Source organism: Gorilla gorilla, chromosome 2, assembly GCF_029281585.2.
Source record: "Gorilla gorilla gorilla isolate KB3781 chromosome 2, NHGRI_mGorGor1-v2.1_pri, whole genome shotgun sequence".
Classification (NCBI taxonomy): domain Eukaryota; kingdom Metazoa; phylum Chordata; class Mammalia; order Primates; family Hominidae; genus Gorilla; species Gorilla gorilla.
In genome coordinates, this window is record NC_086017.1 from 122,791,814 (window position 1) to 122,818,401 (window position 26,588).

The 26,588-nt window shown below is 36.1% G+C and overlaps 1 protein-coding gene across 17 annotated transcripts in view; it reads left to right on the forward strand.

The window, feature by feature from the left end:
• PHLDB2 (pleckstrin homology like domain family B member 2) overlaps positions 1-26,588 on the forward strand; it is a 240,779-nt gene that overhangs the window by 191,002 nt on the left and 23,189 nt on the right. For 4 of the 17 annotated variants that reach the window (XM_055381575.2, XM_055381576.2, XM_055381577.2 and 1 more), the window contains 7 exons: positions 5,732-5,860; positions 12,942-13,097; positions 14,002-14,112; positions 18,736-18,825; positions 22,425-22,568; positions 23,195-23,386; positions 26,068-26,208. In XM_055381575.2, coding sequence (XP_055237550.1) covers positions 5,732-5,860; positions 12,942-13,097; positions 14,002-14,112; positions 18,736-18,825; positions 22,425-22,568; positions 23,195-23,386; positions 26,068-26,208 — 963 coding nt within the window. The remainder of the gene's footprint in view (positions 1-5,731; positions 5,861-12,941; positions 13,098-14,001; positions 14,113-18,735; positions 18,826-22,424; positions 22,569-23,194; positions 23,387-26,067; positions 26,209-26,588) is intronic. The other 13 variants (XM_019024269.4, XM_055381581.2, XM_055381584.2 and 10 more) reach the window with 7 other exon arrangements.

Genomic DNA, 26,588 nt, shown 5'->3' on the forward strand with positions numbered 1-26,588 from the left:
ATAAGTCCTGAGTTTCTGACTTTCTAGTTTTTTTTTTTCTATGCTAAACATTCATCAATTGTGTAATTAAAATGTCAAAGCCAAAGGAAAAAAATCTAAGAAAGAAAGAATTATAGGATGTTCCTCTTCAGAGGCAGAGAATGGTTGGTTACTCAACAATCATTATTTGTTGACACAGGTCTATAATCTTTCCTCTGCAGTTCCAAAATCTGAAAAGTTTCGTGGGGAGAAAAAGTAATTTTGTAAGGTTGAGTATTCATAAATGTAGCTACAGAAATAGTAACATGTTTGATTAGAGGGTACTGCTCCAAATCTTACTGGAAATGTCATATAATATACACTATATAATCTGTGTTACCTCTATGAAATTCAGAATATTCCGATATCCAAAATACTTCCTGACTTATATAGTATCATGGACGTATGCATATGTCCAGACTCATCAAAAGGAATGCTTAAACATGGGCCATGTTTTTGCCTATGAATTCTACTTCAATAAAGCAGTTAAAAGAAAAACGAATTTCACATAAATGATTATGGGCCTAAAATAGTTGCCTAATCTATGAACCTATAAGGATGCCTGCCTCCCAAACAAAGCCACAGGGTTTAGGAACAGGAAGGAAAGGGATTTTTAGGATATATAGATAGGGCTTTGAATGGACCTCCCTTAAAAATGACGACTGGCCAGGCGTGGAGACTCACACCTGTAATCCCAGCACTTTGAGAGGCTGAGGCAAGAGGATCACTTGAGCTCAGGAGTTCAAGACCAGTGTAGGTAACACAGTGAGACCTCATCTCTGTCAAATAAATAAATAAATAAATGAAGGCTTAGAGACTATAAATTTTAACATATCACTGCGTCAATTCCAAACCTGACCGCATATCTAATGAAATGTGGCCCGCGTGCCTAGAGTGCTGGGTTCTGTGCTAAACAGTTTGGAAATTACAAAAGTGGATTTTAATTTTTAGGAAAATCTTTATCATGCTAACAGGGTTGTCAGAACTAGCAAACAGAAATACAAGAACCTCAGGTACATTTGCATTTCAGACAAACAGAATCATTCTGTATTGTAATTATGTCCCATGCAATAATTGGGACATACTTAACATGAAAGTCATTTGTTGTTCATCTGAAATTCAGTTTAGCTGAATGTCTTCTGTTTTATCTGGCAGCCCTACAGGTTAATAAATTCGTAACCTTGAACCATCCGTTTATCAAGTATTGCACACTTAAATATGGTAAAATGATTTTTTAATTGGTATCCTAGAATATTCTGTGTAGTATTGAATCTCCAGAGAGTTAGCAAATTAAATTTGCTTATTCCTTCAGTAATACAACTTAGAAGAGAGACAATTTATGTTATTGTCTTTTAACCATGAGATCTAGCAGAATAAGTAGTCTTTTGACAAGCCTTGCGTTTTTAAGATCATTCAAGATTATTGGCAACTCGTGTGCAAGTTCAAATCCTTTAGTGTAAACTCTTAACAATCCTGATCATTTGTATGGTTAGACGATAAATATTTCACCTCTGAATCTGAAATGTATCATCCCTGTCTGTATGAATATTGCATACTGGAATCTGTCACAGTTTTTGTTTGGTTTACTTGAGACATTTAATTTAAATGCAAAAAATTTACAACTGGGGTATTATTTGTAAGAGAGGACTTTTATACTGTGAAGTAAAGGCATTAGGACCAAATATTTTAAGAATATTTTTTGGTGGATCCTGTATTAATGTTCTGTATATTCATTAGAAAAATCAAATTGTAGTTAATTGCTTTTGCCTCTCTCATAACCCTGGGTGGCTAAGTCAATGGGTCTCAACCTGTCTGCATATCAGAAAACCTGGAGAGATTTTAAAATGCATGTTACTAAGTCTTCTATCCCTGGATTTGTAACCAAATTGGGACCTGGGAAATAGTATATTTAAAAGCTCTTCCACATTGTTCTAACGGGTTAACTGGACTGTGCTACATGGGGACAGGATCAATTGCTCTCTTTTCTTTCCTCTCCTCTAGTTTTCTTTCAATTGTTATTGGGCAAATGAACAAACAACTCACTATGGAAGCAAATATAGGCCCAATTTTATAAACTGATTTCTACCTTAATTTACCCATGGGTAATTTACCTTTGTCTGTATATGAATGTGGAACTCTAGAAACGTCAGTTTTAAATATACAAAATAGGTCAAAACTGGCATGAATTTGTGACCCAACTGGATTTTGCTCGTACATCAAGAGAAGACAAGTCAAAGTGAAAACAATGCTGTCTCTAGGAAAGTCCCATTCTGTTTGTGGTTTTATAAATGCCCTCTTGTACATCTGGATTTTCCTGGAGTGTTCCAATTCCTTCTAATCTTAATTTTTTCAATAAAGTGAAATGTGATAAATTTATTAAAAATGCATTTTAGGCTAGGTGCAGTGGCTCATGCCTATAATCCCAGCACTTTAGGAGGCCGAAGTGGGAAAATCTCTTGAGCCCATGAGTTCAAGACCACCCTGGGAAACATAATGAGGCCCCCATCTCTTCAGATAAAAAATAAAAAATTAATCTGGTATGGTTGTGCGCACCTGTAGTCCCAGCTACTTGGGAGGCTAAGATGGGAGAATCACTTGATCCTAGGAGTTAAAGGCTGCAGTGAACTGTGATCATACCACTGCAATCCAGCCTGGATGACAGAGTGAGACACTATTTTAAAAATTTTTTTAATTCATTTTTTTTTCCTGAAAGTACATTTATGAATCTTTTTTAAAAAGTTATATTCTCTCTCAATTTGGTGTTTGGAAAATATTATTGTGCCTATTGTAGTTAGAATAGGTGAGTTTACCAATTTAAATATGGTGGAAGAGAAAAACCTCAATCTTAATATTTTACATTTAAAAAGCAAGAATCCCTAAACCCTCAAATGCCATCTATTTTACATTCACTGTAGAAGGTGAAACTTTCAGCTCTAATTAACTGCTTGCCTAGAGCTAATTTTCCTTTAACAACTTCCTGGACAATAAATAGAATAGAGGAATATTAATTTCTTTCTGGCTCAAAGTTGGTCTACTTCTGGCACTCACAGGAGTTATATCACCTCTGCCATCCTCTGTGATTTATAGCCAGGCCCACCTGCCACTGGTCTTCTTTCATCCTTTCCCTTTACTTCCTTTGCCCTAGCTTTGGCACCACTGAGCTTTTGCTCTGGGACCCAGGTAGTGGTCACAGCATTACTGATAAACAGAGAAGCTGCAAAAAGTTCTAATGGTGCCTGCTTGCATATTCTTCTAGATGGCCCCTTGTATGAATTGCGAAACCTTTTGAGCACCTCGGAAGTAAGGCACTATTTAAATATAAGATTTTTTTTTTTTTTTGAGGCAGAGTCTCACTCTGTCGCCCAGGCTGAAGTGCAGTGACACGATCTCGGCTCACTGCAAGCTCTGCCTCCTGGGTTCACACCATTCTCCTACCTCAGCCTCCCGAGTAGCTGGGACTACAGACACCTGCCACCATGCCCAGCTAATTTTTTTTTTTTAGTAGAGATGGGGTCTCACCGTGTTAGCCAGGATGGTCTCGATCTTCTGACCCATGATCCACCTGCCTCAGCCTCCCAAAGTGCTGGGATTACAGGCATGAAAGATTTTTTTTTATTAGTTGTTGATTTGAGTTTATTATTAACAATACAAACATTTGAGAGCATCAGGAGTACTTTTGTTATTTCTTCAGATTTGAGACCTGTGTTTTAGGCCAGTGGCTTTCTGTATTATCAAATATCATATCAGTGTTTTCTGTCAAAGATAACTTTAAATTTTAGGGCTTTATACATGTGCTATTAAATTATAATGAGTAGTCTTCTTCTTCTTCTTTTTTAAATTACTTTTTAGCTTTCCTTTTGGAGGTAGAGTTGCTAGTACTACCTCCAAACTCTACTAGGTACATGCTAGTAGAGATGCAGTACCTAGAAATAGAACTCTTGGGATAAAATTATTTTGCTGTGTAAATAGGGCAATCTTTGATGCGCACACATAGGAGAGAACACTTTTTCTTAGCCAGAGAACAACAGATATTCTGTATGGCTGGTTTTATTAAGGAAAAAAAAATTCTGAAACTAAAGACTAAATCTAATGGTGCTAGTGTATTCAGTTTAACTATGGATTAGCACACGTGGGCATCCTCTGTTCTGTTAATAATGCCATTGCTTTCTCCAACTCTTGCACAATTGGTGTGTACAGTGAGCAAACTTACCATTGAAGATCGAAGAAATTTTCGTTCTTGTCTGTTAAACTTTTAAGTTGTTACAGAACCATGTTAGATTGGTATGTGAAGTAGGGGTCTCAGATTTATGATTTCTGAATTTAATTATTTTAAGAAAATTACATTTCTAAAGCCAAATATACATTTCTAAATTTAAGTGAAAAATGGAGACTCAAGTGAACTGGTATTGATGTCATGTAGTTTTAGATTTGAACCATAACATCTTTTATACGGAATCTATGTGTTTATGTAGGAAATCATGGCCATTTTGGTAAAATGTAGTAAGGATAATTTCATAGGACTATTTCAGAGGAAAATCCTTAAAAAGAGTCCTTCTGTGATGTGCTTAGAAGCTAGTTTTGTTCCTGCCAGTTTATATAAAAGGAATATAAGGAAGGGAAGGCGGTGGTCATTTCACTTACCGAAGGTCAAATTGTCAAAGTGCTTCATAAAGTGCTTTTGTTTAGGCTGATGGTGTTACACAAGGAGAAGACACATCTGAAATTTGTTTCAATTGTTCAGAGCATCATAAAAAGAACACAAGTTGGGAAGACTGACACCAAAAAACTGAAGTTTTGTTTCTTAATTTAAGAGGTAGCATTGTAAAGCCGTGTAATCACTGTATTAGAGTATTTGCCTATTAAATCCTAGAGAATGTCCAGGGTCTCATTGGCACGTGTGACTTGGAAGGGATTTAGTATTCTCTTCCTTCTCCTTTCTTCTCTGACTCTTTTCTTTTATTCACAGTCCGTGTTTCAGTTTATTTTTATGTCAGTCGTTGTGGGAAAGTCTGTATTTCCGCAGTCCCCATCACATTTTTGGTGTGTCTGAGCTGCCTATGCCTTCCCCTCGCTGCTTTGTCTGTCTTGCATTTTTACTAGCTCTCTCTCAGTCCTTGAATAATCTCTCTGGATTAAGATTTTCTAACTCTGTAAGTTCTGAAGTTTTCCAGATAGCTAGAACTGTTTCAGATGACGGGGATGTCAATTAATACACCTAGAATTCCTCTAACCTGAGAACAAAACCAATAAATTCCAAAACTTGCCATGGAAAGGCCTTGAGCGAGTTAGGCTATGACAGTCCTTGAGGTAAATGCCCCCTTTCCTTTGTCTGTTTCTCTGACAGGTGACTCTTAGCAAGGCTTGCTTATGAATTTGGTTGGCATTTCTTTGATTGTTGGCCAATGACCAACACTCAACATGACCATTGCTTCCCCTGCTTTTGTAACATGGTGGCAGGAAGGAGGGAGGGAAGGAAAGTGGGAGTCACTGCCATGAAGTGGACTGTGCTTTGAGAATGCAGAAACCCAGTCCCTTTGTCTTAACTTCCACTTATATCCCTTTATCCTAGCCACTAACAAGATACGTTTCTACATTCATAGATTGTCCAGAGTTTGTGTATGTTTGTTTGTGTTATCCTTGAGAAATGTTCACTAGCACCTGCTTGGGGGTGTGAAGGTAATTTCTATTCTATTTTCTGGTTTCTGAACTTCAGGAGAAGGTAAAGCTTGATGCTGAAAGGGAAAAACTAGAGAGGCTTCAGGAGCTTTACTCCGAGCAGAAGACCCAGCTGGACAATTGTCCTGAGTCCATGAGGGAACAGTTACAACAACAACTGAAGAGGGTCAGTAGCAAACAGGAATGCACCAGTTATTTTGCTTTTCGTTTTTGTTTTTCACTTAAGTGCCACTTACCTGTGACTTACTACTTCATATAGCATAAGTTTGCATAACTTCTAGTCATTAGATACGTTTAAATGGAAATATGCATGCTAACAGTATATATTATTCCATGCTAATCAGTTTTTAAAATTCCTTGTTAGAATCCTTCACATAATTTCTAATGCAAAACCATTTCTGGAGTCATTTTTTTTGTGACAAAAGAAGCTATTTCTGATTTGTAACCAACATCAACATTATAGCATTTGTATTAACTGATCTCTTCCCCTGCATTCTCTGCTGCATCATGAATCCTATTTACCCTTGAATGTTTTGTTCTTTAGCTTGATTTTAGACTCTTGTCCCCAAATTATCCTATTTTCTGATTTGCTCCCCACCAGCAGCTGTTCTTTTGTTTTTCCTTTTCTTTCTGCTGGTTAGTGACATTGAACCAATTAGCCCAATCACAACAATTAAACACCAAGACCCAAGATGCAGGGCATTACGAATGCCCTCAACATCTCATGTGAGCTTCATAATTTCTAAGAACTTAATGCAGCATAGACTTTCTAGTTAAGCTTTATCAAGTTATTCTTTGATCCTTAAGGTTGGCAGCGTTTAACACAACCACACTGGTTATCTTCTGAAAGCAAGACTTCCTAGGTGGATAGTTTCACAAACACTGGCACAGCCACTTAATATTTCATAGCCTCTTGGCAACTGGGTCATTTCCTTTGAACAGCAGCCCCAGTAAACTGCTTCCCTCTGGGGAAGCAGTCGTTAACAGTCTTAGATATCTGAAAGAGTCATGTAATAGTAATTTGTCTTAAGTGAGTAACAATTTATGATTCTACCTGAGTATAACAAGCTAGTTTCATCCATGTTATTATGTTTGTACCTTCTTGGGAATGGGGAGGTTGAAAAATTTATTGAGATAGCACATCCTTAAACATTCTTAAGATGACCTTTAATACAAAAATATTTGCTACCTCTGAGAACGTCACTAGGTGAAAAAATAACAGTTAAAGCTTTTCAGTGTATTGCAGAAGTTGAGAACATCTTAATAATGAGAATCCAGTGCAGCTGTTTAAACTGCAGCATAATAGTTTTAGTATTTATTTCTTACAATGTTGGAGCAAAGAAAGTTTTAACCATATGTCTTCCCTTTACTCCTTTTATTGTATGCAGCTGAATTTGTTGTAAGAAGATAAAACTTCCTGCCTCTCAGTCACAATTCTCTGAAAATTTTATGATAAAAATGATTGGAAGAAAACTAGTATTTGTAAAGTAATTTCAGTTTGTAATTTGCTTGTGTTTATGCTAGTTAACAAAAGAGATGGGAAAACTGATTTTTTTTATATTTGCTTACTGTTTTTTAACTCTCCTTATCACTAAAGATTTTACACAGTCATTGTAATTCCTTATTTACAGTCAGCAGCATAGTTGTATATTTTGTCCTTCCCTTCCTCTGGTTATCCATTTATTGTATTCTTTATAAACATTGCTTTACATAAAAATTGATAGACTCTATTCACAACTTGGATTATGATTAACATAAATACTGTTTAGCTTAATCTAGATTCTGTAGGATAACTCACAATATCAGTTATATGTTCCAAAGATTCTGACTACAAAAGAGGAAAGGAAATGATGCAGACAGTCTTTTCCATTAATTGAAGGCAGAGACTTCTTCCCTTTCCTCTCCAGAGTGTAAAATTCTTATAAAACCTCTTTCCTTAGGAGAGATAACTGGCTTGTGATGGCTGCAGTTCACCTGATATTAAGAGGTCTACTAATTCTGTTTTTCAAGGATGACGACCAGTATAACTCTTCACCAATGCCTTGGCTTAATCAGTAAAAAGTTCACTTACTTCATGAGAAGTAAGTCCTAAAGTTCACTTTAGGACCTTTCTGTGTTATCACAGCTTATCTCCCTTTAGACTTCAAACACTTCAGAATATGACTTCACTACAAAGCTTTCCCTTGGGCATTTAAACTAGATTTAATAAAGTTTGTTTTATTATAAATAGCTTCATTAGGTGGTAAGTCACACAAAGTAAAAAAATAAAAGAATAAGAAGAAAGTTATTTTATTAAACTGCATATTGAATACTTCAGCTGAAATTGTAGAATGATTTTGTACATGCAACATAATGACTTGTGGCTGGTCTTCCTACCTTTAAATCATGATGTTAGAGTCTGAATATTATTTTCATCTGATATTGGTTTTGTGGCCTGTGGTTGGTATGTTGTTAACATGGCCTTACCAATCTGGTAGTTGATATGGGCACAGCAATCCCTGGGTTACTAATAGTGTAGAAAAGAAAACTGATGTTAAATGAAAATGAGTCACTTAACTCATCTCATGTGGAAAAAGATAATAGAAATAATCTCATCCTACCTTCTCATTTCATATATGAGGATATTTAGGCCCATAGAGTTGGAATGGGTTGTCCAAGACTAATGGATAAAATGATTTTAGAGCCAGTGATAGAAAAAAGGTCTACTAATTGTAGATATCACTGGATAAATTTTTTTAATCAAGACCAAAATCAAACTTTTATTTGAGTAAATAATCAAAAGCACAAGAAAACTATCCCAGCCAGGTAACTGTCTTCTTGTGCTTTTGATATTTACTCAAATGAATGGTTGATTTTGGTATCTTGATTTTTTTTTTTTTTTTTTTTGAGACAGAGTCTTGCTCTGTCGCCCAGGCTGGAGTGTAGTAGTGCGATCTTGGCTCACTGCAAGGTCCACCTCCCAGGTTCACGCCATTCTCCTGCCTCAGCCTCCTGAGCAGCTGGGACTACAGGCACCTGCCACCATGCCTGGCTCATTTTTCATATTTTTAGTAGAGTCGGGGAGTATCTTGATGTTTTAAAAAAATTTTATTCAGTGATCTACAATTAAAAGACCTTTTTACTGTCACTGGCTATAAAATTAGTTTATCCATTAGTCTTGGACAAGTCATTCAACTTCTATGTGCTGCAATATCCTCATATATGAAATAAGGAGTGTATTAGTCAGGGTTCTCTAGAGGGACAGAACTAATACGATATATGTATATATAAGATAGATAGATAGATAGATAGATAGATAGATAGATAGATAGATAGATGTAGGGGAGTTCATTAAGTATTAACTCCCAAAATCACAAGGTCCCACAACAGGCTGTCTGGAAGCTGAGGAGCAAGGCGAGCCAGTCCAAGTCTCAAAACTGAAGTACTTGGAGTCCAGTGTTCAAGGGCAGGAAGCATCCAGCACAGGAGAAAGATGTAGGCTGGGAGGCTAGGCCAGTCTAGTCTTTTCACGTTGTTTCTTGTTTTGTTTTGTTTCTGCCTGCTTTATATTCTAGCCACTCTGGCAGCTGATTAGATGGTGCTCGCCCAGATTAAGGGTGGGTCTGCCTTTCCCAGCCCACCGACTCAAATGTTAATCTTTGGCAAGATCCTCCCAGACACACCCAGGATCAATACTTTGCATCCTTCAATTCAATCAGGTTGACAGTATTAATCACCTCAAGGAGGTTGGACTAGATTATTTCAACTGTCTTTTTCCATATTCCAAAAGTATGTAGTTAAAGTGTAAAAGTTAACAAAACCCTGAGCCCCATTTAAATTTGCTTCTGGAGTTGGCCATGAGCTGTTATTACTGCAATTTCTCCTGGTCATACCACATCTATTCTCTTCTTCCTGTCCCTCCATCAGGCAAAGAAAACATAAAGAACTGCATGTAAACTTCTGCCATATACATTATTTAAAAAGTTACTGGAAAGAAAAAAGAAATTGCACAGAATTTCCTTTAGTGCAGCTGTTTTAGGTCCTTCATGCCTGTCCTTTGAGCTTGCCAGCCAGTAGAGATATGTAATGCTCTTTTAGTGAGTGAAGTATAGTTAAAATTTTCGTTCAATTAGTCATACATACTTCACTTTGAACTTCCTGTGTATATTATTCTGTGCTCAATTAAACTATTCCTGCCCCCAAATTCCATTCCCAGACTTCTTATTCATACATAAAATCTTGTAAAAGTTTTTATTCCTCTCCCTAATAGTTTTTTGTTTAAGATGTAAGTTTATATACACACATTTTGATGGTTTAGATAACTTGATCAGATGATTACGTCAGTGGAGTCTGAGTGCTGAGCCTAGCCTAATTTTCAACTTTCTTACTTAGTATGCCATTATTTTCATGCAGTGGTTTAGGTATTTACTACAAATAAATGAATGATTCTTTGACTTTCATGCAGGGTTAAAATAACACATATTGCATATTAGCCAGATGTGGAGTAAGCAACTGACTAGCAAAGTGTATATATTCTGAGTCATATGGCCACTTTGAATGAAGATTACTTATAAGCCAGAAAAAGGGCTTATTCCTTTTTTTAAAATCTCAGTAATCTTAGGCCACAAATCAAGCTTAATTGGAAGACCTTATAAACTTGAGTGTATGTGCTTATTATGTCAGCCAGTGTATTATTTCAAAACAGAAGATATTGTTTTAAGCCATAACACTTGAGTTATTTCTTAATTCCTTAATTCTTTTAATTCATTAATTCTTTTAGAAGTTATAAATTTGAAATGTCTGATAAACTTGAAATGTCAACCAAACACTTGAAATTGAGCATATATTTTTTTGGAGCCAAATAAAATGTAAAGAAGTGTTAAGAAATGTTGAATATGTTTTTCAAACTGTGTTTTTCCTGTTCTTAAGCTTTGAGAATTGTCTGTGTTGACATGATAGTCTTGTTGCTAATTACTCAGTAGCTAATAGCTCTTCTATGAATCATCCCTAGAGTAAAAGTCATTGCAGAAGATAGAAATACATTTCATTTTATCAAAAAGCTTGTTTTATCATTAATATAAAAACCAGAGTGGGGGTGGGGTTGAATATCGATATAGAAATAACTTAGCATATAATTATTTATCCAACTCTCTTTGATGATTTGATTGAAGAACAACCAAAAAATGCTTTGGTTATGTTAGCTGTGTAGAGCTGTGAGCCACAGAGCCCAGCTACCTCTTCCTTTTGGATGTAGATTATGTATAAGTTATATTTATAAAAAATCTGGCTGGCTGTGGTGGCTTACACCTATAATCCCAGGTGAGTGGATCCATGTGAGTAGAGGCTGAGATGAGTGGATTGCTTGAGTTTGAGACCAGCCTGGGCAATATGGCAAAACCCCGTTCTACAAAAAAGTACAAAAATTAGCCAGGCATGGTGGTGTGCACCTGTAGTCCCAGCTACTTGGGAGGTTGAGGCAGGAAGATCGCTTGAGCCTGGGAGGTCGAGGGTGCAGTAAGCTGTGTTGTGCCATGGCACTCCAGCCTGAGTGACAAAGCAAGACCCTGTCTTCTAAAAAAAAAAAAATTAAAAAAAAAGGAAAAGAAAAAGAGATTTCCTAAACATACGCAATTTATAAATAATGTTAAAGACTCCAAAAATAAGAGGGTGTTTAAACAAAAAGTATATTAGAGAATAATCTATACAACATGCATCAATCTCTGCATGAATGCAGATGCATAAATATATTCCTGTCTTCAAGTACCTCATAGGTTAGAGAATGCTTTTTCTAGACCATCTGATTTTCATGATTTCTGATCTTCCTTAAATGTCCTCAAGATTATTCTGAGAGTGGTGGTGTTTAACCTTTTGAGTCACCCTTTGTGCCTCATAAAAGCTTTGTTTACACTTTCCAGTAAAAAGGTGTGTACATATTTTTAATGGGCTCATAGAACCCTGGCTTTAAAACCTCACTTTTCAATTTTTAAAAAAAAGACTTTATTTTTTAGAGAAGTTTTATATTTTCAGCAAAACCCAGCAGAACTTACAGACATTTGCCATATTCCTTCTGCCCCTGCGCATGCGTAGGCTCCCCTCATTATCAACATTCTCCACCAGAGCAGTACAATTGTTACAATTGCTAAACCTCCACCGACACATCATCATCACCTAGAGCCCATGTCCAAAAGTTTTTTGATTGCTTATCCCTTTAATAAAATTATTAGAGCATGCATTTCCTTTGTAGATATATGATATATAATCCATATTATTATAAATATATATAGTGTGCATGCCCAAAGAATGTATGTATTTAAAATCATGTATACATACTATGCTGCTTGTGTATACATTAGAAAACATATGTTAAGAAACTGCAAAAGAAAATAAACAATTAAAAACGAGTATGAAAGGGGTCTAATTTTTTTCTGCACAGTCCAGCAGATTGTATTGTGTACCATCTGGGATACATGTATCCCTATTAGATACCTCTGGTCTGTACGTGTGCCAGCTTTTGACTCTTTAATCTCCACATTAGTCTTGTTTCTATGAAAAATTGAAGAAAAGAAGAGCTTCCTTTCCTTTCCTTTCCTTTCTTTCTTTTTTTTATTTTTATTTTTATTTTTATTTTTTGACAGAGTTTCACCCTTGTCGCCCAGGGTGGAGTGCAATGGCACAATCTCGGCTCACTGCAACCTCCATCTCAAGCAGTTCTCCTGTCTCAGCCTCCCAAGTAGCTGGGACTACAGGTGCCCACCACCACGCCCAGCTAACTTTTGTATTTTTAGTAGAGACGGGGTTTCGCCATGTTGGCCAGGCTGGTCTCAAACTCCTGACCTCAGGTGATCCCCCCACCTCAGCCTCCCAAAGTGCTGGGATTACATGTATGAGCCACCCACCACGCCTGGCCAAGAAGAATTTTCTTGTAACACTATGTTACACCTTTGGACTGCAGATTATGTTTAGGTTATTTACTGAGTTGTTTTTGTACTTCCTTCTCCATTTTAAAGCCACCCAGTGGGTTTAACGCAAGAATTCTTACCTCCACAGAGAAGTCTAAAACTGAGGGTGAAATAAATGCTGCCTTTTCGATTCCCTCTAACAGTCACGTTCTGGGATTTAACTCCAAAAGATAGTGTTATGTTCTAACCCTGGTCAATATTGTAATTGGAAAGATATCTTGGACCAACTGCTTTTAATAAATGTTTCTTCACAGTAAGAAGGTGGTAGTTATCTCAGTGTGTCCTGTTTTCATTCACTTTTCTCCAAAGGATGCTGACCTGTTGGATGTTGAAAGCAAACACTTTGAAGACCTGGAGTTCCAGCAGCTTGAACATGAGAGCCGTCTAGATGAAGAAAAGGAGAACTTGACTCAACAGCTCCTGCGTGAAGTTGCTGAATATCAACGGAACATCGTTTCTAGAAAGGTACTTTTGCCAGGTGTCATTCAATGTGAAAAATCAAAATATATTTCTGCTTAACATAGTTATGACATATGTCTGTCTGAATATCACATTTGACAGATTACGTAGTCTGCCATGTATGTGGCAAATGGTGTTCCAAATTAGACAAATTGAGACATATTACAGTTGTTACATAATGCTGTAGATGCATTTATGAATAATACCTAATTGTTTCATTCATGTGAAAACCAAGGCATAGAAAATCAGGAATTCAGATATTGGTTTTAAATTATTTCTTTTTGCAATCATAGTAACTGGGTTCAGAATAATTCTATGAACAAAGTCTATTTTGGATTTTTCTCTGTTTTCATTGCTCAATAGTTCTCAAAACTGGCTGATAGCTTATTACCATTAGAAGTAGAATGCCATGTGGATTACTACTGACTCCACCCAACCCCTAGCACTTAGATGTCCAGCCCAGAATTCAACTTTGTTCCAGAATTTAGAATCACACCCAGGGCTCTGTGCTAAACCAGTAAAATTGAGGAAAGGAAAGACAAGAGAAGGTGTTTTCTTAAACTCTCAGTTTAAATAAGAAATTCCATTGTTTTTTTCTCATGAGGCGTACCCAAGATGTTGTAAAAAATTCATCGATAGCCTAAAACAAGATTTCCTGTTGACTTCTGGGTTCTTCAAGATAGGTTTTTAATCAGTTGATCTATATTAGCCTTCAGTAAAGAAAGTATTGAGGCTGACAGGTCAAAGAAATGCCTCACAGTCTCTTGGTAATAATCACTGCCCACCAGCAACTAAAATGTAGTCACTGTTATTCCAGTTGTGAAAATTTTTATGTCCCTTTTCTCGGACAGACTAGCAAACCTTTGAGTGTCTAATGTACATCTTCCTATGATCATCTCTTTTCCACCAGGAAAAAATTTCTGCATTGAAAAAGCAAGCCAATCACATTGTTCAGCAGGCTCAGAGAGAACAAGATCATTTTGTGAAAGAAAAGAATAATTTAATAATGATGTTGCAAAGAGTAAGTATTTCCTTTTCAGCACTGGCTACAGTAAAACATAGGTTCCAAATTCAGGGAAATTGCCCCCTTTAAAGTAAACACCTTTTAATAGTGAATGTCTATACAATTTAAGGAAGATTTTTATATACTTTTTTATTTAATCCTCCACACTCATAAGCTGATACTCTGAACTATTAACTAGCATTCAGAAAATAAGCAAGGATGTTTTCTTCATGCTTTTTTCACATTGTGAAAATCTTAACGATGGAAAGTCTGTATTTTTAAATGATTATTTTCCTCTTTTTTAAAAAAGTCATACCATTCATCAAATAGTTAAAATGCATTCTAACACCAATTTAGGGTGAACTTAAGGAAAAATGTCCTTTTTACTACTGTCAAATATTTTGGCCCAGCTGATCTGGTGTTTTGAACTCCAGTTATTTGTGCATGGGTCTTTCTAGCAAATGTCACATTGCATTTAGTTTGAATTAATTGGGTAGGTAGAAACTCCATATGGTATGGTCGAGGGGTGGCAAGATCATCCTCACCAAAGAGACTATGTCCTCTTCTGGTCCAACACCTAAAGTGACTACCTGTAAAGAGAGTTCTTTGCCCAAAGACATTGAAAAGCAAGCTGTAGCCTAACTCTCTGACATGGCCCCGGTATCATTTCAGCAATAAGACACGAAACATTAAAGTTAATGGGGTTAGTCTCAGATCTGAACCCTGCATTTATGCCACTACATTAGCAATATGACACTTGGGACCATAAGAATGGCATGCAGAGAAAGACCAAATCCAGAAGGAAGTATTAAAGGATGAAGCTATACCATAGTCCCACCTAAAATAAATGAATATTCATTCCCTTCTTAGCTATTTTAGGTTAAGAGGAAAGGGGAAGGCCTGACACTGTGGCTCCTGCCTACAATCCCAGCATTTTGGGAGGTTGAAGCAGGCAGATCACTTGAGGCCAGGAGTTCAAGACCCGTCTGGCCAACATGGAAAAACCCTATATCTACCAAAAATACAAAAAATTAGCTGGGCATGGTAGCACACACCTTGATCCCAGCTACTCAGAAGGCTGAGGCAGGAGAATCGCTTGAATCTGGGAGGCAGAGGTTTCAGTGAGCCAAGATCATGCCACTGTACTCCAGCCTGGGCAACAGAGTGAGACCCTGTCTCAAAAAAACAAAGCAAAACAAAACAAAACAAAACAAAAGGAGAAGAGAGAGGAAATAGATCCTTCACGTAGAATTATGAACCCATTTGAGGTGCCCCAGCAGCCCGTACATATTTCTGACAACTTCCATCTTCCTCTTTTTCCCACCTCGAAGTCTCTGAATGGAGTTGTATTTTCCCTCTCTATCTCTTGCTCTGGGGATGAAATCTGTTTCCATTAGCATCCTCACTACTATTTTACCTTTGGAACACAATATTCAAAGTCACAGGTTAACTTAGATAGTGTAATATGTAGTATTTAATATTTAAAATTTTAGCCAAAAAGAAAAACTCCTAGTGATAGATTTTATAAAATGGGTAAGCACAATCACAGATATAATATTTTCCTATTAAAATATATAAGATACAATTAGATTGTAAAAATTGTGGTCTGTAAGTATTAAGATTTTTATTTTTCTAAACTGATCTATAGATACATTTTAATCCCAATCAAAATCCCAACAGACTTTTTTCTAGAAATTGACAAGTTGATGCTAAAATTTACAGTTGATCTTCATTATTCAGGGATTCTATGTTTGTGATTATGTCTACTTGCTAAAATGTATTTGTAACCTCTAAATTGATACTTGTGGCACTTTTGCAGTCATTGACAGAAATACACGGAGTGGTGAAAATTTTGAGTTGGCCAATATGCACATTCCCAGCTGAGGTTGAACAAGGGAGCATCCCGCCTTCTTGTTTTCTCTCTCATACTGTAAACAAGTGTTATTTTTGTGGATTATTTAATGCCATGTTTTTACGTTTTTGTTTTTTGTTGGTGATTTGCTGCATAAAATGCCTCCCAAGCATAGTGACTAAGTGCAGTGAAGTGCTTCTAAATGCAAGAAGGCTGTGAAGGGCCTTATGGAGAAAATACGTGTGTTAGATGAACTTCATTCACGCTGTTATAGTGTTGCTGACTGTCAGTTCAAGGTTAATGAATCAGCAATATATATCTTAATATACAAATAATAATATATAGTATAATATGTTAATATTAATATATAATGGTATATAATATAATATTAAGTAAGTGTCTTCAAACAGAAACACACATAAAACAAAGTTCAGTACTGATCAGTTGATGAAAATACTGTGACTAGAGGCTTGCAGGAACCCAACCCTGTATTTTTTTTAGGGGCAGTGGTTCAGTATTCACTAATTTCAGTGTTCGTGGCAACATTATGTAACATAGTTACCACCAATAATCAACTGCATATGAAAATGCAAAGAGCCTAGAACAGCCAAAACAACTTTGAATGAGAACAAAGTTGGAGGATTTGTACTCTTATTTCAAGGTTTACTCTGGAGCCATTTAAGGCAGGGTGGTACTGCCATACAAATACACGTATATTAAATAGATCAATGAAACTGAACTATAAGTCCAAAAATGGACCCATACATATATACTGTCTTTTGATTTTTGACAAAGGCACCAAAACAAGTCTTTCAAAGAAATGATGCTGGATCAACTGAGTCAACATGGAAAAAAAATAAACCTCAATATCGTCATATGATATATGTAAATTCATTCAAGATATATCAGAGACCTCAATATAAAAATTAAAATGATAAAGCTTCCAGAACAAAATATGAGTGAAAGTTTACTTTTATAGCCTTGAGTAAGCAAAAATTTTTAAAAGAAATGACAAAAGACTTGTATCCACAACATATTAAGAACCTGTACACATCAATAATAATAGCAATACCTCAATAAATTTTTTTAAAAAACAGGCAAAAGTCTTGAATAAAGATTTTACAAAAGAACGTATATGAAGAACCGAAAAGTTACATGGGAAAATACTCATCATTAGTCATCAAGGCAATATGAATTAGAACAGCAATTTAATTCCACCTCATAAACTAAACTGACTAAAGTTAAGAAGTGAAAATCTCAAATGCTGACAAGAATATGAAGCAACTAGAACTTTCATACATTGCTGACTTGAGTGTAAAATATACAGTCCTTTCACAGAACTTTGTAGAAGTTTATTTTAACATCCATCTATGACCCAGCAACTCCACTTCTAGGTATTTACACAATATAAATGAAAACATGTCTTCATATAAAACTTCTTCAAGACTGTTTAAAGTAGTTTTTTCCATAATAGTAAACAAAACAAAACAAAACTAGAAAACCTAAATATCCATCAATAGGAGCATGGATAAGCAAATTGTTAGGTATATTTATATAATACAGGACTCCTCAACAATAAAAAACAGTGAACTACTGATGCCTGTAACATGGAGTGAAAGAGGGCTGACACAAAAGAATGCATATTGTATGATTCCATTTATATAAAGTGGTTACATTTTATAAGTAGGCAAACACTTTATAACACAGGCAAAACTAGTGTTAAGGCCATGGAAATCAGAACAATGCTTGCTCATAAGGGTGGAAGTTGACAGGTAGGGGCATGAGGAAATGATTGGGGTGACAGAAATGCTCTTTATCTTGTCTGGGATATTATTCCATTTGTTAAAACTCATAAATCTATATACTTAAGATCTATGCATTTCACTGAATGCACTTTTTTTTTTAATTAAAAATATTTTAGCCCTAGCCATGGCAAGGACACATATACAAATTATACCACAATAAAAAAGTGACCCATAAATGTTGCTTAATACCAAATTAATTCAAGATGAATCATAGACAAATATAAAAGCTAACACCATAAAGTTCCCAAAAGAAAATATATCACTGGGTTGTGATATTACATCATCAGATATTATGTCATCAACAACATCATGTGATATTACATCATCAACAATTATGTGTTATTTGGAAGGATTAAAAGAAAAAGACATTAGAAAATAATTTTTGTTAGTTTTTTTTTGTTTGTTTTGTTTTTTCTTAGACAGAATCTTGCTCTGTCTCCCAGGCTGCAGTGCAGTGGCGCGATCTCGGCTCACTGCAACCTCCGCCTCATGGCATTCTCCTGCCTCAGCCTCCCGAGTAGCTGGGACTACAGGTGCCTGCCACCACACCTGGCTAATTTTTTTGTATTTTTAGTACAGACAGGGTTTCACCGTGTTAGCCAGGATGGTCTCAATCTCGACCTCATGATCTGCCCGCCTCAGCCTCCCAAAGTGCTGGGATTACAGGCGTGAGCCATCACACCTGGCTGAAAATAATGTTTTTAAAATTTTATTTTAAACACATTTTTAAATGACTCTATAAAATTTATTAGGAATTAAAGGTTATATAGCTAAGTATGTTTGGAAACAACTCATGCAGCATATCAGCTAGCAGAAGATGACCTCTAGTATACAGATTTGAAATTTTGACTGAGTATGATGAGAGGAAATAGAAATGGGGGAAATATGTGAGAATCTGATGTTAGTCTCTAATGCAAAGTCACCATGCTTCTCAGTTGCATCGAAGGTTGACTTTTAAGTTTAATAGGTTTTGTATTCCTTCAGGAAAAGGAGAATCTTTGTAATTTGGAAAAGAAATACTCCAGCCTCTCTGGGGGGAAAGGGTTTCCCGTTAACCCCAATACTTTAAAAGAGGTAAGCTATGATTTTACATGTCGCTTTATGTTGCCTTAGAAATCAGGAGATGTATTTCAGCTTTACTTGATTAGCTGAATAATAAAAATATTAACTCAAAGGACCTGTGAAAGCACTCAATGCTTGGATGGTTTCCCTGCCTTTCATTATGTATGCTTTGAGGATTTCAGAGATTATCCTTGTGTCTAATGCAGATGCACATTGTGTGTGTGTGTGTATGTGTATGTGTGTGTGTTTGTGTGTGTGTGTCTACTTTGCTGGGCGGTGACATTGTGGGTTAATCTGGCGTTTCAAAAACTTGAAGATCCAGACCAAGATGAGTCTTAAATTCTCCTTTTTCCTTCCTGAGTCTCCTTTCTCCCTCCTGTCTCTTATTTTGCTTCTCCTTCTCCTGAGTCTTACAGAACATGAAAATGCCTGCAAACATTTTAGAAGGTGGTCTGGTTTCTTTCTTTTCCCTATTTCCCCACCCCTGCAACTGTTGTTTCTGCCATTTTCCCCTCTAAACTGGAAAGTCCTATTTACAGTAAACTGTACATACTCTTTATCTCCAATATCCACCTTTCCCCAGTCCCCATCACCACTTTGCCCACCAGATATCTTAAGGAACTACACTGCCACACTGGGAGAATATTTTAACTCTAATTTGGAAAATTATAACTGAGAAAAAATAGTTTATATATATATATATATATATATATATATATATATATTGAGACAGAGTCTTACTGTGTTGCCCAGGCTGGAGTGCAGTGGCATGATCTCAGCTCACTGCAACCTCCGCTTCCTGGGTTCAAGCAATTCTCCTGTCTCAGCCTCCTGAGTAGCTGGGACTACAGGTACCCGCCACCACACCCAGCTGATTTTTGTATTTTTAGTAGAGACAGGGTTTCACCATATTGGTCAGGCCGGTCTCAAACTCCTGATCTCAGGTGATCTGCCTGCCTTGGCCTCCCAAAGTGCTGGGATTACAGGCGTGAGCCACTGGGCCCAGCCTATATTTATATTCCTTATATTTATTGTTTTTCTAAAAAGCTAAAAGAAAAGCTTGCTTCTACTTACGTGTTTGCATAATCAAAAAAAACCCTTTAGACAGTGGAGTTAGGACTCTTACATAGAAAATATTTTTGTGTGTGTAAGTATATGAAACAAAATGCTCATCACAATATTAAGTGTGACTATATGTGTACCTCAGAAGCATTTTGTGAATATTTCTTCCAAAGCTTTATTAGATCATTCAGTTTCATAGTTTCTTTTCATTATTCGGAACGTGGAACTGTCAGGTTCAATGAACAAAGCGTGGTTGTGAATGGAATGTCATGGCCTAAGACAATGTTAGCAAGGTGGGTAAGAGTGCAGGTCTTGTGAGTCTGTTAAAGAAATATGGTCTACTGCATGTGTGATGGGAGGCCTCTAAGTGGTTTTAAGCAGGGAGGTGACATTTGCTATCCATTTGTTAAAGATCACTCTGGGCTGCTCTGTGACTACTGGATCATAAAAAGTAAGAGAGGGAGATGCAGGGAAATTGTTTTGGAGATTACTGCAGTAGCATAGGCTAGAGATGCTGGTGGCTTGAATTGGAGGATGGCAGAGAGATAGAAGGAGTTAGCTGGATTAGCAGGTATTTTGGAGGTAGAGTTGACAGTTCTTGCTGATAGATTGGATGTTGGGATGAAGTAAATAAAGGAAGGTGTCTGGAATCATGCCATTATTCCAGTTTGAATAATGAAGTAGATGGTAAGCACCTTTTAGTGAGATAGGGAAAACTGCGGAAGGAATTGTTTAAGAGGGAAGATTTGGAGTTGACTCTGGACATACAGAGTTTGAAGAGCTTGTGGCATCCAGATGAATTGGATGGGCTCTAAAGTCTTTTCGTCTCCTAATAGAAGAATGAAGTCTTTCCTTTTCTGTTAATGAGTTGCTCTTTATTTCCTGCAGACATTCTGATGTCAAAAGCACATTTAGTTTGTTTTACTATTGTTGTGTATCTGCAACTCTTCTGCTTGTTGAGTACAACAATGAGTTGCTATGAGAACACATGGCAATTCTTGTGCTGTGTGTTCACTTTCCTGTACAAAGCAGACTTGACTCACAAGATGTTTTTCTTTTTTTTCTTCTGCTCTCTCTTTCATTCTCTCTCCTTTTTCTTTTTTAAAGGGGTGATTGATTTATAGCCTCTTTTAAAGACCTCCCAGGTTTTAAAGCAGTTTACATTTTTGAAGCAATTAATTAAATTGTATGGTTTATGACTCATATAAATAATTAAAACTTGGCTTCAAAACAGTCGACTATTAACTGAGCAAAAGAAAAACTCAAAATTGTTCATTTTCTTTCTGATTCAGTATTACATATTGAATGAACTTGACCTAGTTGACTACTTCTTTTCTTCAGTTTAACATTATAAAACTTTACGTGATATCTATCCTGCCTTCTGAAGTGCAAGTCTCTGACACATCCAATTTATAAACAATCAACTCTAGCATTCTCCACTTTGTTATCAACCCTTTCAAGGTTTTTACCAAAAATCAAGGTTTTTTATTTTTCAGCCTAAAATTTGTAAAAGGATTGATGGAGTCATTGAAGAATCTTTATGTCAAATTTAACTCAATTTCAGCTTTAAAAGAGAGGTGTTATTTTATATAGCTTTTTCACACTGTTTTATTGGGGTGGTGAAAATCATGATTGGTCTGTATAATTACTTTCCATGAAAATTGACAAGTGCCTTTTCCACAGATTCGGGAGTTCTGCTTCTCAGATATTTTGATCTGTGGGTATTTTCTCTAAGCTGAAGCCAGAACTCAATTATTGAGTTCAAAAGTAACTGGAAATTCTCTGTCCTATGGGTAGAGATGGGGGTTAGGGAGGCTGCCTTGAATTGAAACATACTCTGGTTGCAACTCTACCTTAGGACTCCGTGTGTGTGTGTGTGTGTGCGTGTGTGTCTGTGTGTTTGTGCATGCACACATTTGTTTTGTTAGGGAAGACTCACCTGCATGAAAGGACAGTGTTATTTTTATTCTCATTTGGTTGAGATGCCCAAAAGCTAGAACCCGCTATAAATAATTACTGTTTTAAAAATGTTTTCTTAGTGTAAAACCCAGTAGCCCTCAGCCCATTTTCCTCACACTTTAATTCATCAGGAAACAGAAACGGTGAAAATCTAAGAATGAAGATTTGTCAGAAAGGCTCTTTAATTAGGGAATGAGTGATTGCATTGTCAATTTTACATCTTGGTGTACTATTACATCTTGGTGTGCTATTACTTTAAATGTATATGTTGTTGACAACCTTAATCCATCAACAGAATGAATGCTGATACTTCTGGATATTTTAAAATAGAAGATTTTGGGTTATTTATACTACAGTTATCTTGATTTCATCAGAAAAATTATGTTTAATACTTAGAATGCCGATTTTCAAGATTAAGCAATGTAAATCCATTTTAATTGCTGATTATTCCTTTAATGAAACATTTGATAATACCACAGATATCTGGCTGTGCCGCTCTAAGCTAACTTCATTGTACTGGGAACATTAATACTCTCGCATGCCTCAGCTTTTGCTTTCTTTGTGTTTAACTTCTGAATTCCTCCTTTTAGGGCTATATCAGTGTAAATGAGATTAATGAGCCATGTGGCAATTCCACGAATCTATCCCCTTCCACTCAGTTTCCTGCTGATGCTGATGCTGTTGCCACTGAGCCTGCCACAGCTGTGCTGGCGAGCCAGCCACAGAGTAAAGAGGTGTGTAGGCATGACGTTTCATTCATTCACTGCTTTTCTTCATGTCAGAAATTAACCCACGGCCAACTGAAAATGAGGTCCACGAGAACGTGCATGACAAATGTGTATCTGTTTGGCCAGAGGGGTAGGGTAAGGCTGAGTTTATAAAGTGTACGAATTTGGGGGTAATGCTCTGCCAATAAAAAATTCTAGAAACCATGAAACTTATGCTACAGAGTGGAGTACTAGGAGAAGTAAGTCAAAGAAATATTTTCTATGTCTTAGCACTCTAACTCAACTTAGTTTTCTTATAAATTAAAAAGCCTTTCTAAAATTGTTGATTTGAGTTGCCTTTTCAGTTTGACTTTGTTTTCAATTTTGTTTTGTAACATGGATGCTTTTAAATATTAGGCCTTTTAAAAGCCTTCTAGGGGAGGGGTCAATAATAATAAATTAAAATACCTTCAATGATCCAAGTCGCTTACAGTGTGGGATTTTAATAAGAGGCTAAATTGAAAGATATTGCTCATCAATTGTAACTTCTTAATTAAAATATAACAAAACAGAACAAACTATCAATTTCATTTCTATGTCTTATTCTTTCATTTCATGTGGACACATATATACCTTTTCTTTCTCCTATAAAGCAAAGATCACCTGTCTATTCTGGATTTGTGTTTCCTTCCACTCTTTCTCCTCATCCTATCACTCAACATACATCAGCCCCATGGCCTGAATTCATGGCTACATCTGTTGATCCTTTACCTTTAAATGACACACCTCCTCCTTTACCAGCTAAGAAACACAGAAGGCAGCAGCAGCAGCAGCAGAAGCAACAGGTAATTAGGAACTGGAATTTAGAGTTTGGGAATGTTATTTTGACAACGAAATTACTTATGTGGAATCTTTTCTTCTACTTTCCCAAAGGCATTTTTAAAAAGGCAAGTTGCATACTTCTCTGATTTTTTTTTTCCTCTTAAGAACATTTAGTGTGTTCTAAGAGTGTTAGAATTGTTGTAAGGTTTTGATACCTTGAGCGTCCCCTACTGGCTTTTATATGTTTGAGCACTTTTTATACCCTCATCCTTCAGTTACCAGTCAACCAAAATATTGCAACTTATCTCAGATAGTTCTTAAAATACTAGCAAGCATTTCTATAAAATCCATAGTATAAAGAGTTATGTTATCAACACAAAATATTTTTATTATACATAGTTGAAACCATAATAGACATCATTCCCTTGTTACTGTGTCAGAATTTGTTAAACATTTTACTCCCTTAATCAGAGTACCTTTGTTTTAATCTGTTTTATAAATTTGTGTATCTCTTTACATCCTTCTAATGATCCCATGAAGTAAAAATTATCTCCATATTAAAGTTTTGGGAACTGAGGCTCAGTGAGGTTAAGTAGCTTGTCCAAGGTCACACCACAAATAGTGCATTTGGTCCATAAATCCAGTTTTTATTCACCAGATTTTTAAATAAATAATTTTTTATTCTAAATGTTGCCTTCATTTTAGAACATTCAGAGTATATTGATGCTTGGGTATTCAAAAAAAAAATCTGTTTTGAGACTTCCTTTTGATTATAATCAAATACCTACAGGAATTTGGTGCCAAAAGATCCCAAGGGGTCATTGCGCTGATGTAGGCAAGCTCTGGTTGGTCATGCTTAGCCCTTATGTTTCTTGAAGTTACCTTTACCATCAATTACCATTTGTTAAAGGACTATATCTCTCACTGCCTTAAGGTTACTGCCACCTGGGCTGATATGAAAGGATATTGGTGAAAGGTGGATGAAATAAGTTATGTATTCAAGGAAGAAACAAGGAGAATGGAAGACCTAAATGCCTTCAATTTTGATGTTAGGTTTATTTCTTAAACAGCTTCATTCAAGAAATCTCTAGTAGCAAAACAATCACAGTTTACAAACCTGCTGTTTTCTGCCAAATTTCAGTTAGACTGTGTTTTCATTGGGGTTTCTTTTCTATTTTATTAAGCTATCATTATGGAATGTTGGAAAGTTATGAATTTCAGAATTTATAATATTTGATCATAGTGGGAGCTAGATTGAAGTGTTCTGATGTCATTTTACTATCTAAAAGGAGCATTAATCAGCCAAACTGCAAAGTATTATTATCATCTTAGTATGGACTACCTGGCCATGAATTCTAGCTCTGCCGCTTTCCAGCTACATGACTTTGGCTAAGTTTATTTCACCTCTCTGCACCCTAGATTTCTCATCTGTAATATAGAGATAGTAATAGTACCTACCTCACAGGATTATTATAATAATTTAATGAGATAACATATATAAACCATCATACCTGGCACATAGCTCTTAATAAATTGATTAGCTAGTATAAACAGTTAATTATAAAGTTAAAATGCAGATTTTTATGATTGGCATATTTGAAGACTGTTTATAAATTTGGTAATTAAAATTTGCATTAATTCTTGTGCATTTCAAAAGCATGAGCTTTTAAAATGACTTTAAAATGATCAGACCTAAAAAATCTTTAATTAAGAAATCACTTTACTATATATATTTATGTTTTATTTCTTTAAAAAAATAAAGCAATGTTAAGATTTTGTGAAGCTAAGTGGTGGGTATATGAATATCTTTTAAATTATCCTCTATTCTTATCTATATGTTTCAAATATATTTCAGCAAAAATTTTTTTGAGCTCATTTTTGTGTTTTTTCTTTCTTTTTTTATTTTCATAGTTTTGGGGGGAACAGGTAGGGTTTGGTTACATGGATAAGTTCTCTAGTGGTGATTTCTGAGATTTTGGTGCACCTATCACTTAAACAAGAAATCATTTTACTATTAAAGACATTCCTAGGGTGAGGCCAAGAAAAATTTGAGTAAGTTTCAAGTGGACAAAAATCTTTCTTCAGAAATCTGAAAAAAATTAAATAGTCCATTAGAGGATTTTTAAATATGAGAGATTACTGTAGGGGCTCCTTGGCCAAGATCTTTTTAAAAAGTAACCTAGAATGATGCCTTTTAGGGAAACTTTATGTGGATTTGGAGTGTGTTTATGTGACTGAAATATTATTACAACTTTCAAACATCTTCCCTGTTTACTAGCTTTTTCTCTTTTTCTCCTTTTCCCCCTTTCTTGTCCTCTTCTCACTGGTATCTGTGTCATCACACAGAACTGCCCGGAAGGGGAGAAAGTGCTTACGTGCTTTGTCCACTGGCTGTTCTGCCATCCACATGGCGACCATCATAATAATTTGTAAGTTGTCCTGAGGCCCCAAGGCCGCAGGCACTACAGAAGTGAAAGGTGGAATTTTTTAAAGATTTCTAGGTTCAGCATAAATTCCTGCAGTGTTTAGTATCTAATCAAATACTAGCTCAAATCTATCAGTGAACACAGTATATGTTGAATAACTTTAAGAAAAATTCTGTTAAAATTCCAGTTTTTTTTGTAAATGCATAATTCTTCATTTCTTCAGTCACCTATTACAGTTAGTCAAGTTTTGCTATTTTGCTTTGCATTTGCATTTAAAGCACTTTAGAAGTCTGGAAGAAAGGAAAAAACAGCATAAAGAAGGCCTCTATCTGAGTGATACTTTGCCTCGAAAGAAAACCACATCTTCCATCTCCCCACATTTCAGCAGTGCTACTATGGGGAGAAGCATCACCCCAAAGGTAGGACCTGGGAGAAACCACGGGCTTCCCATTCCATGAGTCTTCTTGTCATTATATTCACTGATGTGTAAAGGCCTTTAAAGAAAAGTGCTAAATAATAAATCATTACATTTACTTGTTAGGCAGACATCAGGACTAAATCTCATTTTCTACCTGTTCAGAGGACATCTGAAACTGTATGCTCTGGGGCCAAAGAACATGCTTCAGGGTATTTTCTACCAGCACAACCCAGGCGATGAGTGGCATTCACTTACATGATGGACTTCCGTGGCTGCATCCCACATCTGGAGATAAGATAGGATATAGCCTCTGTGTTCCAGGAATAACAGCAACAAATATTTATTCAGACATTTTCATGTAGCTGACGCTGGGTTGAGCCT